The 13,042-nt window shown below is 48.5% G+C and overlaps 1 protein-coding gene across 3 annotated transcripts in view; it reads right to left on the reverse strand.

Annotated features, from left to right (window-relative positions):
• Nucleotides 1-13,042, reverse strand: part of LOC106853713 (vascular endothelial growth factor receptor kdr-like) — a 134,207-nt gene that overhangs the window by 95,767 nt on the left and 25,398 nt on the right. For all 3 annotated transcript variants that reach the window (XM_014877140.2, XM_014877139.2, XM_088172974.1), the window contains exon 2: nt 428-524. In XM_014877140.2, coding sequence (XP_014732626.2) covers nt 428-524 — 97 coding nt within the window. The remainder of the gene's footprint in view (nt 1-427; nt 525-13,042) is intronic.

Below are 13,042 nucleotides of genomic sequence, written 5' to 3' on the forward strand. Positions count from 1 at the left end.
CCAAACCAAAAATTAAATTTGATGTAAAGAACATGTTCTGTTTAAACAGGCTGGGTCTTTGAATGTACCCACAGTGACTTCTGATTATTTTAGTGTTTGTGATGGGTTAGCTGGCAGCTCCTGGTGATAATTTTTGTCTTTTCCTCATGGACAGGGAGCAGGGGAGAGATTTTAGCTGTGAGGAGATAAATCTGCCCCTGTTTCAGAGAGGATTTCCAGCCACATCCTCAAGCACAGCACATCCCATGAGCTCTCCCCTGTGCTGACTCAGGGCTTTGCTTTGGCCCCTGAACAACACAACACAAAGAATTTGGCCAAGCTGACCCCAGACTCTCCTCCCTGCTCTGTCACAGCCCATCCAACTCCCTCCACACAGCCCCAGCTCCCACCAGGACAAAAATCCAGCATCTTTTGGAGCAATCCTTACCAGCATTTTATTTTTAGGGTGTCTCCTGGTGAGATGACCATTTGTTCCCCGGAAATGCTCAGCGTTGGTTTTTTAAGATGCTGTTCCTCAGCAAGACCTGACCCAAAAAAAAAAAAAGAAGAAGAAACCATCATTAGTTTAGAAGGGCTATTCAGTGGCATCAGAGCAGCACAATGCACTCGAGGCAAACTCTTTGTTTTGTAAATAGTTCCTAATTTGGGGGCCCACACAATGCTGTATTTATCCTCAGTAGGGAGATGCCCTCAGTTTGTTTTTGTTTCCTTTATTCCTCTCTTTTCTGACACCTGCGTTTGTGCCAGCAGTGTTTGGAGCCAGCTTTATTACTGAACTATTGCAGATTTAGGAGAACAGATCTGTGTCAAAAGGATTTTGCACACAAAGAAAAGTGGAAGGAGTCAGATCCTTGGGAAATAATTTGATGGGTGAGCTCATACATTACATTTTAATTAATGGGAGAAAACAATAATTCTGGGGAGCAGCTCTGTGATATTAAAGGCAAATTGAAAACTTGGGTTTCCCAAATGACCATTCCCAAATCCTGCACCTGAGCTGAACCCCAGGCTGGGTGGTTGGGGAAATGCTCCCAGGGGAATCTGTGATTTTGTCCCCGTTAATGACAGCAGTGACAAAGGGCTCTCTCATCCTCTCCTGGCGCAGGAAATGTCCCCAGGGACAACCTGAGTGCTCATCTACAATGTTCAGAAAGTGAAACTGAGAAGAACCAGAGGTTGGCCAGGCTTCTTGTTTTGTCCAAATTCAGAGTAACATAATCAAGGAGGGGAGAAGCCAGGCCCTGATAAGGATCTCCACTTCCAAAGCTCTGACATTAAAGCTGTGTTTTCTTTCCCCTCCTGCTCTTCAAATTTCTTTCTTTCTCCTGTGCCTCGAGCTCAGTAAGCCAGAAATCCTCACTGGGCTCCCAGCACGGGCAGTTTTTGCAGCAGACAGGGAGATAAGGTCTCTGGCACAAAGAGAAACCCTGGGCTTTAACTTTTGAACTGCTCGAGGCAGTGATTTTCCTGCCCCCACCTCTCTGCTGCCATCCCAGTACATTGTTCTTTACCTGCCGTGGTTACTGGGCTGCAAAGAGAGAGAAAGGACAGCAAAACACACAATTTATTGTATAGACATTCTGTATTTAAATGATGTTATTTGAAGCTAGGACAGGACAATTGGGAAAAACATCCTTGGGACAGCACCTCAGGATGTGTCCCACGGGACAGACACCAGGGGTTAATGTTGGTGATGAATTCCACTCTGTTTGTCACCGTGTTGTCACCCTGGGAGACTCCTCCCTAACTGAAGCTGCAGTCAGCTTGTCAGCCTGGGAATGGAGCTGAGAGTCAGGAGAAATCCAGGCCTGGAAAGGATTTCCAAGCTGTGATTCCCCAGCTCTCTAAATGTGTGTGTCCACACGTGGGGAGTGACCCACTCCCACCTGGGAGTCTCTGACTTCTTCCAGGAGCTCCTGGAGGAGCCCAGCAGAGCCCAGGTAACCCCATGGCACCACAGAGCCCTTCCAGAGGGGATCCTGCCCAGACACCACCAGGGTGCTGGGATGCCCTTGGAGCCCCTGGCCCTTCCTACAGGCTCTGGCTGAGACTTTGGAGCAGTGCTGGGTCAGACCCAGCCCTGGCACTGCTGCTCCATCCCCAAGGTCCAAGAAGTTGAAGTCTGGCCAAGCCAGACTCACTCCTGTGGCTCTGGGTGACATTATTTAGCATCTCCAAGCTGCCATTCCATGAAATGTTGGGAGAGCAGAGCAGCTGGCAGCTCCAACCCTGCAGTTCCCATTTATTTTCCCATTTATTTTTCCATTTATTTGGGAAGTGCTGCTATTCCTCAACACCCTCAGGATGGCACACACAGGGAGGAACATCACACTGAGCTGAGAACCAACAGAAAAAAAAAGCCCCAAACTCTGCAGGAGGAGACACTGCCAGGCAAACCCATCCTTGCTCTTGGCTCTGAGTCCCCTCTGGTTTCCAGGCAGAGCCAATTCCCAGTGGGAATGGGCTGAGCCTTGGCACAGGCTCTTCCCTGGTGCTGAGGTATTTCACAGCCCCCTCTTTGACTGTGCTGAGCTTTGCAGAAATGCTCCAGGATATGGCCAACAGCTTCAGATTTGTCTGTCAAATGTCACTGATTTGCCAGCTGAGGGGGTTTGGGTCCCTGTAGCTCTCCCAGGATTCTGCTCCCCCCAGGATCTGCTCTGATGCTGTGACCTCAGCCAGGACTTAAAAAATCCTGGGGTTTCAAACAAAATTATTTCTCTCCTCTTGTGCTTTCAGTTGTTCTTGAGGCTTGGGGGGGGTCTTGAACTGGGCTTTTGACTCTGGATTGTGGCTCTCATAACAAGTGTGGAACTGTCAGAGGGTCTGGGGTCAGAGCCTGAGCTCTGTCCTGACTGCAGAGTCCTGGGGCTGTTACAACATTTGACACCCTTCTTGCTAAAAGAAAGAAAAGTATTTCTCAATTATTCTGGTTTTGCTTCTGAGTTACTTCTTGCCCAAAGTTTATTTTGGCTTCGGGAGCTGAAGAACAGAATAAGCAAAGTGGAATTTCAGTGCTTTTCTACCCCAGAGAGGATGGGAGGAGAATTCCAGTGCCACACACACATCTGGTCTCTGCTGGCAGGTGACAGAGGGTTCATACAAACACAGCCTGTGCCCCTTCTGCCACCCCACAGCTCAGGGGGCTGGGGAAAGAACATTTTGAGGCCAAAACAGAGAGAATCGTGGGGGCAAGGTCAGGTGTGCTAGGGCAGGACACCTCATGCCAACCTGGCAGAGTGAGACCTCACAATATTCCTGAGCTCCCATGGTCCCTTTTGAGCCAGACTCGAATTTTTGGAGGCAAAGCTGGGCACAGCCCCACGTTGTGCTGGATGAGGAGAAAGGATCTGCTCCACTCCCATATTTGTTGAATGTATTTGAGCAGGTTCATGCCTTTATGAAGGTGTTTGGATGCTGCAAGGGAGAGCCAGGCACGTTCCTGGCAGTGCAGCCCCTCTTTTCCACAGCCCTGCTCCCCAACCTTTGTCCCCAAACCACAGGACCAGGACCCAGAGCCTGCCCAGGGTGGGGTGGGAGACCCGGTGGGCTGAAGTGCCCAAATTCCAGTGCCCAGACTTAAGAGAATTCACAGAATTCACAGAACATTCTCCTCTCCTCCCTGTTAAACAGTGCTGGTCCTGCTCAGGGCTACAAGGGACACAAAATGAAAAGCAAGCAGAGATCCCCGTGTCACAACCATGGCAAAGCTCCTTGTGAGAGCCACAGGGAAAGTCCTGGGTGCCACAGCTGTCCCTGCCATCCCCTGTGGAGGTGACCCTGCTCCTCCAGCATCCCTCCCCAGGTTCCCTGGCATGGTTTGGGGTGGTGGAACAATCCTGCAGCTCACAGAGGTCTCAGCAGCACATCCCCTGTGTGAGCCACAGGGCAAGGACAGGCTGTCCTGGCATGGGACAGCTCTGCTCATCTTCCTCACACCCTGCTCATCTTCCTCACACCCTGCCCTGCCTTGCTTGGCTCCAGCAAGACAAGAGCAGCACCTCCAGCTAAAAATGCCCCTGGAATGAGCCCAGGTGAGCACAGAGTCTCTGCCCAGAGCCTCTCTCTCCATTTCTGACCCTGGGAATTCAAATTCTCACTCTGGGAATTCATTCCTGTCCCAGGTGAGCACAGAGCCTCTGCCCAGAACTTCCCTGCACCATTTCTGACTCTGGGAGTTTCATTTCTGACCCTGGGAATTCATTCCTGTCCCAGGTGAGGACAGAGCCTCCCTGCACCATTTCTGGCCATTTCTGGCCATTTCTGACCATTTCTGGCCATTTCTGAGTTCATTCCTACCTCCAGTCCCATTTTCACATTCTGCTCTCGGCGGTGAAAACGGCAAACGCAGCACAACCACAAATCCCCGGGAGTGAAATGTGAAAGGTTGGCTGATACATTATCCAGGGGAGAAAAAAATAGATTGGAAACTGCTTTTCCTGGGATAATCTGATTTTGCAGCACGGCCAGCATTAAACACAGGAGGCTCCCCAGGCAGAGGGCAATGGGTGACCTCCCTCACCTCTCTGTCAGATGGTTTCCAGCTCCATCTCACTTGGCACACGGAGATCCCTCCCACGCCCAGCCTGATGCTCCATACTGGGATAAAAAGGGTTTTTAATCTCTGTCCCTTATTGGAACAGCCTTCCCCAGGCATCCTCTGGGTGCTCACACAGGTGGGGTGAGCCTGGCTGTGGCTCAGGGACAGCTCAGCCAAAGGGATCCCTTGTTGGATCCCAGTGTCAGGAAAATGAACCCCCAAACACCAGAGGTTCGTGTCCAAAAAGGAGGCAGAGGAGTTTTTTACTTTATTGAATAAAGGAGAGGCCGTGGGGCTTTCCCCTGGGAGCTCTCAGATTTTTGGGGGACTCCCCTCCCTTTTTATCCCAATTTCCCTCTCTCTTTCCCCATTGCTGAGGGACTGGAGAGGCCCAGACTTCCCAACCCCTGATCCCTGAGATTCCCCTCGAATGTACAACCCTCCCTTGGCATTTTTAATTCTTACAGAATTCATGGATTTTCCCCATTGCTTCTTTCACCTTTCAATATCCAATTTCATTTCTCAGCAAACCTGCAGTTTGTTTGTAAAGGCAAATATCTTTTTTTTATTCCATTTATCAATCAGTGGAATCCTTCCCATTGTTTCTTTGATCTCTCAGTGCTGGTTTTATCTCGTTTGTAAAGACAAATCCATCATTCCTCTCACCAGAAACTGAAGTTTTTTAAGATTTCTGTGCTTTCTGACACTAACCCCCTAAAGAACACTACTTTTAACCTAAGGCCATAGAAAAAAACTTCCAAATTTAAATAATAAAGTTAAAATCACGAGTGTATAGTTAAATAAAAATGCGTGCTTTCACATAATAAAAAGTTTTAAATTTAAAGTTTTTATAATATAATAAATAGAAAACAAAATGAAAAATTTTGAGTGATATCTCTTTCAGTACTCATCTTCCTTCTTCTACATCATTTCAAACAGTAATTTCTAATTAAACAGTCAATACCGCACTAAAAATCACAAAAATTTAATTGTTAAGCTAAAAATAGAAATAATAGAAATATTATTGCTTCATTAAACGATTTAATTTAAAAAAAACCCTTATAACTAACCAGTGAGAGGTGACCACCAGTGCCTGGGCTGCTGCAGAGGCTGAGCTGTGCCCTCCCCTCCTCCCAGGAAAACCTCCCAACAATTCTGTCCCTGCAGCAGAAATGACACCCAGGAAATGACAATGTTGTCCCCTGCACCTGCACACCTCAAAATGAGCAGCTGCCCCCCCTTTCAAAGGGTGTTTTCCTGCTTCCACCCCCAGGGAAATCTATTTTTGCAGGAGTTGGAGAGCTCAGGGATTCACTGAAAAGCCACGTGTGTTTAAAGCAATGGCCTGTAATCATCTCAGGATTTATTTCAAGGTTACCCCCATGAAAAGAGAAGGCACCACAGCACTGCCAGCATTATTGGATCACAAGCCTTGCAATATTTGGTGTTTTTATTAAGTCTTCAGCTCCTGCAGTCAGCTTTCACTTCTTACACTCAGGTGATTTTCTCTTCTTTTTAAAGGTTTAAAAGGACAGCAGCAAATAACCAAAGAGACCCATCTCCACCCCTCTTTTTGTTGTGAGTTTGGACACAGGAATTTTGATTCTCCCAGACATTAATGAAATGTTTTGTGCTCTCCATGCACAATGCAAGACCTTCTACATGAAATGTTATTGCTGCCATCGACTTTCCCAGCAGAGGGGAAGGGAGGCTCTTGTGGGGAAGGTCTTGGCTCTAAGTCAGAGAAAAAAAACCTCTCAATTTTCTGTCTTTTCTGCTGGCTGGTGAGTTTTGTATCCAGGCACTGATGGGAAGTGAGTCAGAACAGAGAGAGCAAAGCCCCCAGGAGGGGCTGCAGGTGGGGAATGTGTGGGTCAGAATTTCTTGGGGAAAACTTCCCCTCCAGACCTGATGTGGTTTGAGTGCCTCTCTCCCATTTCCTGTGCTCAGGGAGCTGCTTTGGGTCAGGATTTTTTTTTTGCTCTCCCAATTCTCCACGTGTCTATTGAGGACAATAATTTGTCTGTGAAGATTTAAACCCTTCATCCTTTCCTGTGCATCTCCACTGTGCTAAACCACTTTTGCTAGAGGAGGAGGTGAGAAGGGGCTCAGTCTCTCACAACCCCTGGCCAGGACTCTCCCCGTGCCTGCTAGTCCAGCTGAACTATTTTTAAGGTTCATCAGCTTTTAAGGATTTTCTATTTCCTTTGTTTATTTGAGGGGAATGGTTACTAGAAGCCTCTCTTCCTGTGGTTCTCCACCTCAAAAATAACCAGGAATCCCCCAGGGTGGCTCTGCTGTGGGTGGGCACAGAGCTGAGAACCTCCAGGCCAGAGCTTCCCTTCCTACAGAAGCTGAAGAAATTCATCCAAAACTAAATTAGCAACCACAAACTCATCAGGAAAGATTCCTCCAGGATATTCAAATGCAAGTGTTAACCCAAAAGTACCTCTGGCAAAGGGACAGGATTCCTGTTTCCATTGCTTTTCCCAGCCAGGGAAGGCAGGATTTGCTGAGCTGAGTCATGAGAGATGGGAGCAGCTCCCACCCATTCCTCTCTGCAAATGGAAGCTGTGTGTGGCTCAGCCAGAGGCAGCACTTGGGGTGTAAATGACCCAAAGTGATAACAACCAAAAAAATAAATTAAATCATTAGTCTGGAGGAGACATCAACAACAGCGCAGTGAAAACAACTGCTAAGTGGAGAAAGTGTTTGGAGATAAGATAAGGTTTGGCCCAGCTTTTGGGATTTGTTCCTGCAAGGCTTTTCCTCAGCCACAGATGCATCAGCATTTCCTGCTGGGGTGGCACAGGGTCACCCTGCCTTCCTCCTGCAATCAGCAAAACCCTTCAGCAAGGCCACTGATAGCTCTGGGTGCTGACACACGAACCCTGCCAGCTTTGCAATCCAAACTTCACCTTTGGGGTTCACCTGCTCCAAGGCAGCCCCTGCAGTGGCAATGCCACTGTCACACCTGTCTGGATCACTGCATCAGCTGCAGATTTACGGGAAGGGGGTCACAAAAAGCAGCTCCAGGTCAAAACTGTTGGGTCCTGGGCAGCAGCAGCTCATTAATCAGGGCCATTGTTTTCCCTCTGACAGCACAGAGAGTCCCAGGCAGTGCCAGGGATGTCACCAGCCCGTGCTGCTGCTGAGCTGGTGAGAGGGGACACGGCCTTGCTTTGGGGCTGGCTGATAAGGCAGGAACTCAGATCCACGTGGAAAATGAACATGTAATCTGGGAAAGGAGGTGGCAACATCTGCGTTCATCTGCCAGGCACTCAAGCACAATTTGAAGTATTTAGGAAATGTGGTAATCTCGTGTTGAGGGAAAAAAGGCTGGGAATGTTGTCATTTCTTGATCCAAATTATGGCAATTCCTCTGGGAAAGAGAAGACCTGGCACATCTCCACGATTAGGAAATATGCAGACCCAGTGGGAACAAGATGAACAAAAAAGGAGCCCTGAAGACTCTAGGGGAAAAAAAAAAAAAAAATCCAAAAATGTGAGGTATGAAGCTGTCTTTGCCTCTCCCCCCAGCGTGGTCTCCTGAGAAAAGCTGGAGGGCTGCAGATCCGAGTGTTTGCAATGATTCCCAGACAGGATGACTTCATCAGCACTCCACACACAGCTCCCCTTCCTCCTCCTCCTCCTCCTCCTCCTCACTGCCATCCCCAGGACAGGGCACATTCCTCAGGCAAGGATGGCACTCGGGAGGGCTCAGGGCACCCATCCTGGGGAGCAGCTCTCTGTGCCCCCTCTGCCCACCCTGTGCCCCCCTGCACTCCAGAGCTTTTCCAGCTTTTCTCTGCAAGTCAACCTAGCAGGGATTTCTTCCCTCTCTCCAGAGCACTGGGTAGGAAAAGGGAAGGTGGAGGGGCTCAGAAGGGGGAGTGGAGGGACAGCACCCAGGGAATGGCTGGAGCTGGGCCAGGGCAGGGTCAGGTTGGATTTTGGGAAAAATTCTTCCCCCAGAGGGTTTGGGCACTGCCCAGGGAATGGGCACGGCCCCACAGAGCTCCAGGAGAGTCTGGACAGGCTGGGATTGTTGGGGGGTCTGTGCAGGGCCAGGGGTGGGACTGGGTGATCCTGGTGGGTCCCTTCCACCTCAGGATATTCTGGGATCTATCTCTGCCTCCTCTGGGCTCTTCCCAGCTCCCCTGTGCCAACTCAGAATTGTCCCCCCGGGTGAACTCCTGGTGGTTTATGTGAGTATGGATGGATAGAGATGGAGATTTTTAGAGCTTGTCAGCCATAAAAATAAAATAAAATAAAAATAAAAACAGCCCAAGTGCTCCTCACAGCCACAGACACCAAACCAGGACCAAATTGTGCTTCCAGCTTCTCCAAACCCTGCACTGAGCTGCCTTTAATCCCTCTCTGCAGGTAATTCGAATGTGGGGAGCACAAAGCTGTGGATGCTAAGGGTGGAAGGCTTTAAAACACTTTTCGTTTAATCACTTCATTATTGTGAGGAGTCTCATCAGATGTGCTCGTTTATCACGGGGGACAGGTGAGGCTGAGCAGTCAGCAGCAGGAATTCAGGGGTTCCACGTGTGCAGCACTAAACACAGCTCACCCACACATCACTGCCATTGCATTTGGCACCTCTGGAAATTTCTCTCCAACTTATTTGTTGTGTGCAGCTGCAAGCAATGAAAGCACTTGTTGGGCTGAGTCAGTTCCAAGAGCTGTTCCTCAACACAGAGAGGATCAGTCACTCCTGAAATCCATCCTGACATGAGCCAGGTCCTCCCATGCAAAAACAAGCAGTGAATCTCTATCGATTCACCAGTGATTTCCCTCCTGTCCACACTTTTACTCTTCACACTGGGCTTTTAAACCTGGATTAAAGGCCTTGCCTGCACTTTGGTAAGATGCCTACACTCCAGGGTGGATGTTTTGTTGAGGAGAATGGACTTCTTTAAAGCTAGAGCAGTAGTAGAGAAGTTTTTCAACAGGTTTTCTCTACATTTTGATACCTTCTTCATAATTTCCTTTTCAAGAAATCAGATTTAAGAAAAAACAACCCTTTCTTTTTCTGCGTGGCTATAAGTCAATATTAATTTTTTTCATTTTTTATCACATCACCGTCCAGGTATTGGCAGACTGGAAATGTCTGTGGTGGTTCCTTTGCTGTGGTGGCACTTCCCAAAGAAGGGACAAGGTGCACCAGCAGTGGCTCAGGCAGGACACAGAGAGGTTTGAGACAGGTTTTATCTCTCTGGAGATAAGAAACTGCCTTTTTTCAGTGTTTAGGGGCAATGAAATAACCCAGGGAGGCATCAGCTCCGAACTGAGGCCAGCAGAGGTCAGGATTGAAACTGGCACCAGGAAACATCAAGGAGGGATTTCCCTGAGGTTTCCATGCAAGCTGCTGTCAGTGGGGAACTGCAAATTTTTGCCAGAGTTCAATACAACAGTTGGTTTCACACGTGTGGAAAATCTGACATCTGACCTAGTCCCTGACATCTTTAATCAGGAAACAACTTCCAACAGTGATTTAGGGCAGCCAGACTCAGTTTAGAAGCACAGCTTTGGGGCTTGAAAAGTAACACTCCTATAAATTCACAGCAAACAGATGCAAATGAACTTTTCCCAGCTTGAAGAGGTTGGTAAATGAAGTTTCACTGGGCCACAGCACACACAGTAAAGCACTGGCCAGCATGAACTCCTAATGAAGTCCCACTTGAGGGGTGCTAACTTGGAACTTCACCTGGCCTGGCTATTTCAGTTCTTAGGACATTCATTTCCAGAGTAATTTTCCATGTAGCATGAGGCAATAGCAGCAAGTGAAAAGCATTTCTAAATACCCACTCAACTGAATCATTGTCCTGTGTGTCAGCTTCTCCTTTGATAATAAAATATGATGGTAATTCATCCTAAGACCAAGGCTTTGGAAAACTGTAACATGGATGCCCTGGAGAGACATTAAAATGGCAAGAGAAGAAGAGAGAGAAATTATAAAATCCCTGACACTGTGGTTTAGCAAAATGTGTGTTTCTTTGAAAGCATTTTTGGAGTCTTTTTTTTGCCAGCACTCAGCCTCTGCCTGGATGTATCAGATCAGGAGGATGCTCACTCGTGTCCATCCTCCACCATCTGCAGAATAAATCCCAAATTTTCCTCTTGTTCCATCATCCACTTGCACATGAGAGTGCTGGAAACCCCTGTAACTACCTGTCCCTTATCCTCAAACCCTGTACAGAATGAGCTGTGTAAGATGGGAATTATCAGGATTGGATCATAAGTGAAGAAGGCCTTTAGGTGCTACAATAATAAAACTGTTGGAAATGGGAGTGGTTATCAGGGGAGGTTGGAATCGTGGCAGGTCTGATACCAAGGGCAATCATTTATCATTTATCTGCTCTGGGGAGAGGACAGAAAACCTTCCCGAGGCTGTTCCATCAGCCTGTGTCATTCAGCTCCCAAAGGAAGCAGGGATGCCAGCCCTGTCTTCAGGAATATTTAGGATTAGAGGAGATGAAGTGCTGGCAGATGTCCTTCAGAAAACATTTGCTGGTGCTCCACATGGAAGAATCTCTGAGACTCCAGCTGCACATTTGGGAATTAGCTGATGTCCTGCCTTGAGCTACAGGAGCCTGCCCTTTGCAAACTTCTTTGGTGTTCCTTCAAAGGCAGCGTGGATATCCCAGCCTTGGGCTCTGAATGTCCCCAAACCAGACCTCAGAGAGGACTGGGGATGATTTCCAAGAAAGGAAGAGCTGGCAGAGGAATTTGGGTGAGGTTCTGCTGAATGACAAGAGGGTGGATTGCAAACCTCTGACCGTGCTCCAGGGCTAAATCCAACTTGCCATCAAGGAAGAACAGTGGCCAGGTGTCTGAGGTTGCAATACAGGATGTGATCAAAAGTGTGGATTCTGTCACCAGCTGTTAACCCAGCTGTGGCAGTGATCCTGATCTCTGTGGGGATCTCTGCTGTTCATGTTCCAGCTGTTCACCCAGCTGTTGCAGTGATCCTGATCTCTGTGGGGATCTCTGCTGTTCATGTTCCAGCTGTTAACCCAGCTGTGGCAGTGATCCTGATCTCTGTGGGGATCTCTGCTGTTCATGTTCCAGCTGTTCACCCAGCTGTTGCAGTGTTCTTTCTCTTGCCCACAGCCCATCCTCCCTCCAGGAGATCTCTCCTGTTCATGGCCATGCAGTCCCAGGGCAGGGCTGATCAAATTCCATCATCCCATTGGGAGATGCTCCAGCCAGGGCAGGAGCCGAGCATTTCCTACCCAGATCAAAGGGGAGATTTGGAACAGCAGAGCAGCCTTTTCCCACTGCATCCCAGAGGAAAACCAGAGCCTTGCACATCATCCCTGCAGCTTTGGAGGAAAAGTGCACCTTGTGCAGGAGCCCTGCTCCAGCAGAACCACATCTGTCACTGCAGGAGGATGCAGCCACCATGGAATGGGACTGCACCAACCCTGACTGACTGACGGGGGCACCTTGGATTCTCACTCTGCCCCTGCTCTGGGTTTGTTCTCTGCAATACTGCATTGCTATTGGAATTGTCCTGGCAAAGAACTGTTATTCCTGTTCCCACAGCTTTGTCTGAGAGCCCCTTAATTTCAAAATGATAATAATTTGGAGGGAGGGGGTTTGCATTCTCCATTTTAAAGAGAGGCTCCTGCCTTTCTTAACAAACACCTGTCTTTCAAACCAAGACACCAGGGAACTCCAAATAATGATGGGAAAGCTGCTCAGAGAGACCCCAGCTTTCCTCAGGCCACATTCCCCGAGGTTTCCTGCTTGGTGTGAGTCCAGCAGTGATCTCTGCTCCCTGCAGATGCTGCTGTGTCCCATAGGCAGCACCACACAAACTGGTGGAAAATGGGCAATCCTCATTCTCAGGCCTTTATTCCTCCTCTCCATCTCTTTCCTCATCCCCAGCCCTCTTTGCTAAGAAAAAAACCACGAGCCTGCACGGAAAGGCTTCTTTGTAAAGAACATCTGTGTCCTCCTGTGTGATGAATCACTGACCTGCAGAAGGAGCAGGCCAAGGGAAGGCCACGAGAGGGATGGAGCTGAAATGAGAGCAGGGAAGGTGGATGGGCAGGGTGAAGCAGAACAAAAGCCCACCCCTGTTAGCATTGTTGGACCATTTTTCCTCGAGCTATAAATCCAGAAGCAAATGAGGCAGAGCCTCCTGAGGTCGAGTCAATGGATGTGCCACACTAAACAGAGATGGATTTGAACAAATACAGGGGTTGGACGTGTCAGGAACATGTGAATGCTCAGTGTCAGTAAATCTGGGTAATGACTTTGTTTTCTCAGTTTCTGAGCTCTCCCCATTAAGGAGCAATGGGCTGAAGCTGACTTTGGACTTGATGCTGGAATCTGTTTTCGATCAGCTCCGTGTTCCACTTCTGTCTGCTTTGTGTGCCTGTCTCAGGAGGTTTTTCCCTTTTTTTCTGGTTTGTTTTGAAGGATAGCAGGTTGCTATTTTGGGAGACGAGATAAAAGCTGTTTGCTGAGATGGGGAGAGGGAAC

This window comes from Sturnus vulgaris, chromosome 14 (assembly GCF_052056855.1).
Source record: "Sturnus vulgaris isolate bStuVul1 chromosome 14, bStuVul1.hap1, whole genome shotgun sequence".
Lineage (NCBI taxonomy): Eukaryota > Metazoa > Chordata > Aves > Passeriformes > Sturnidae > Sturnus > Sturnus vulgaris.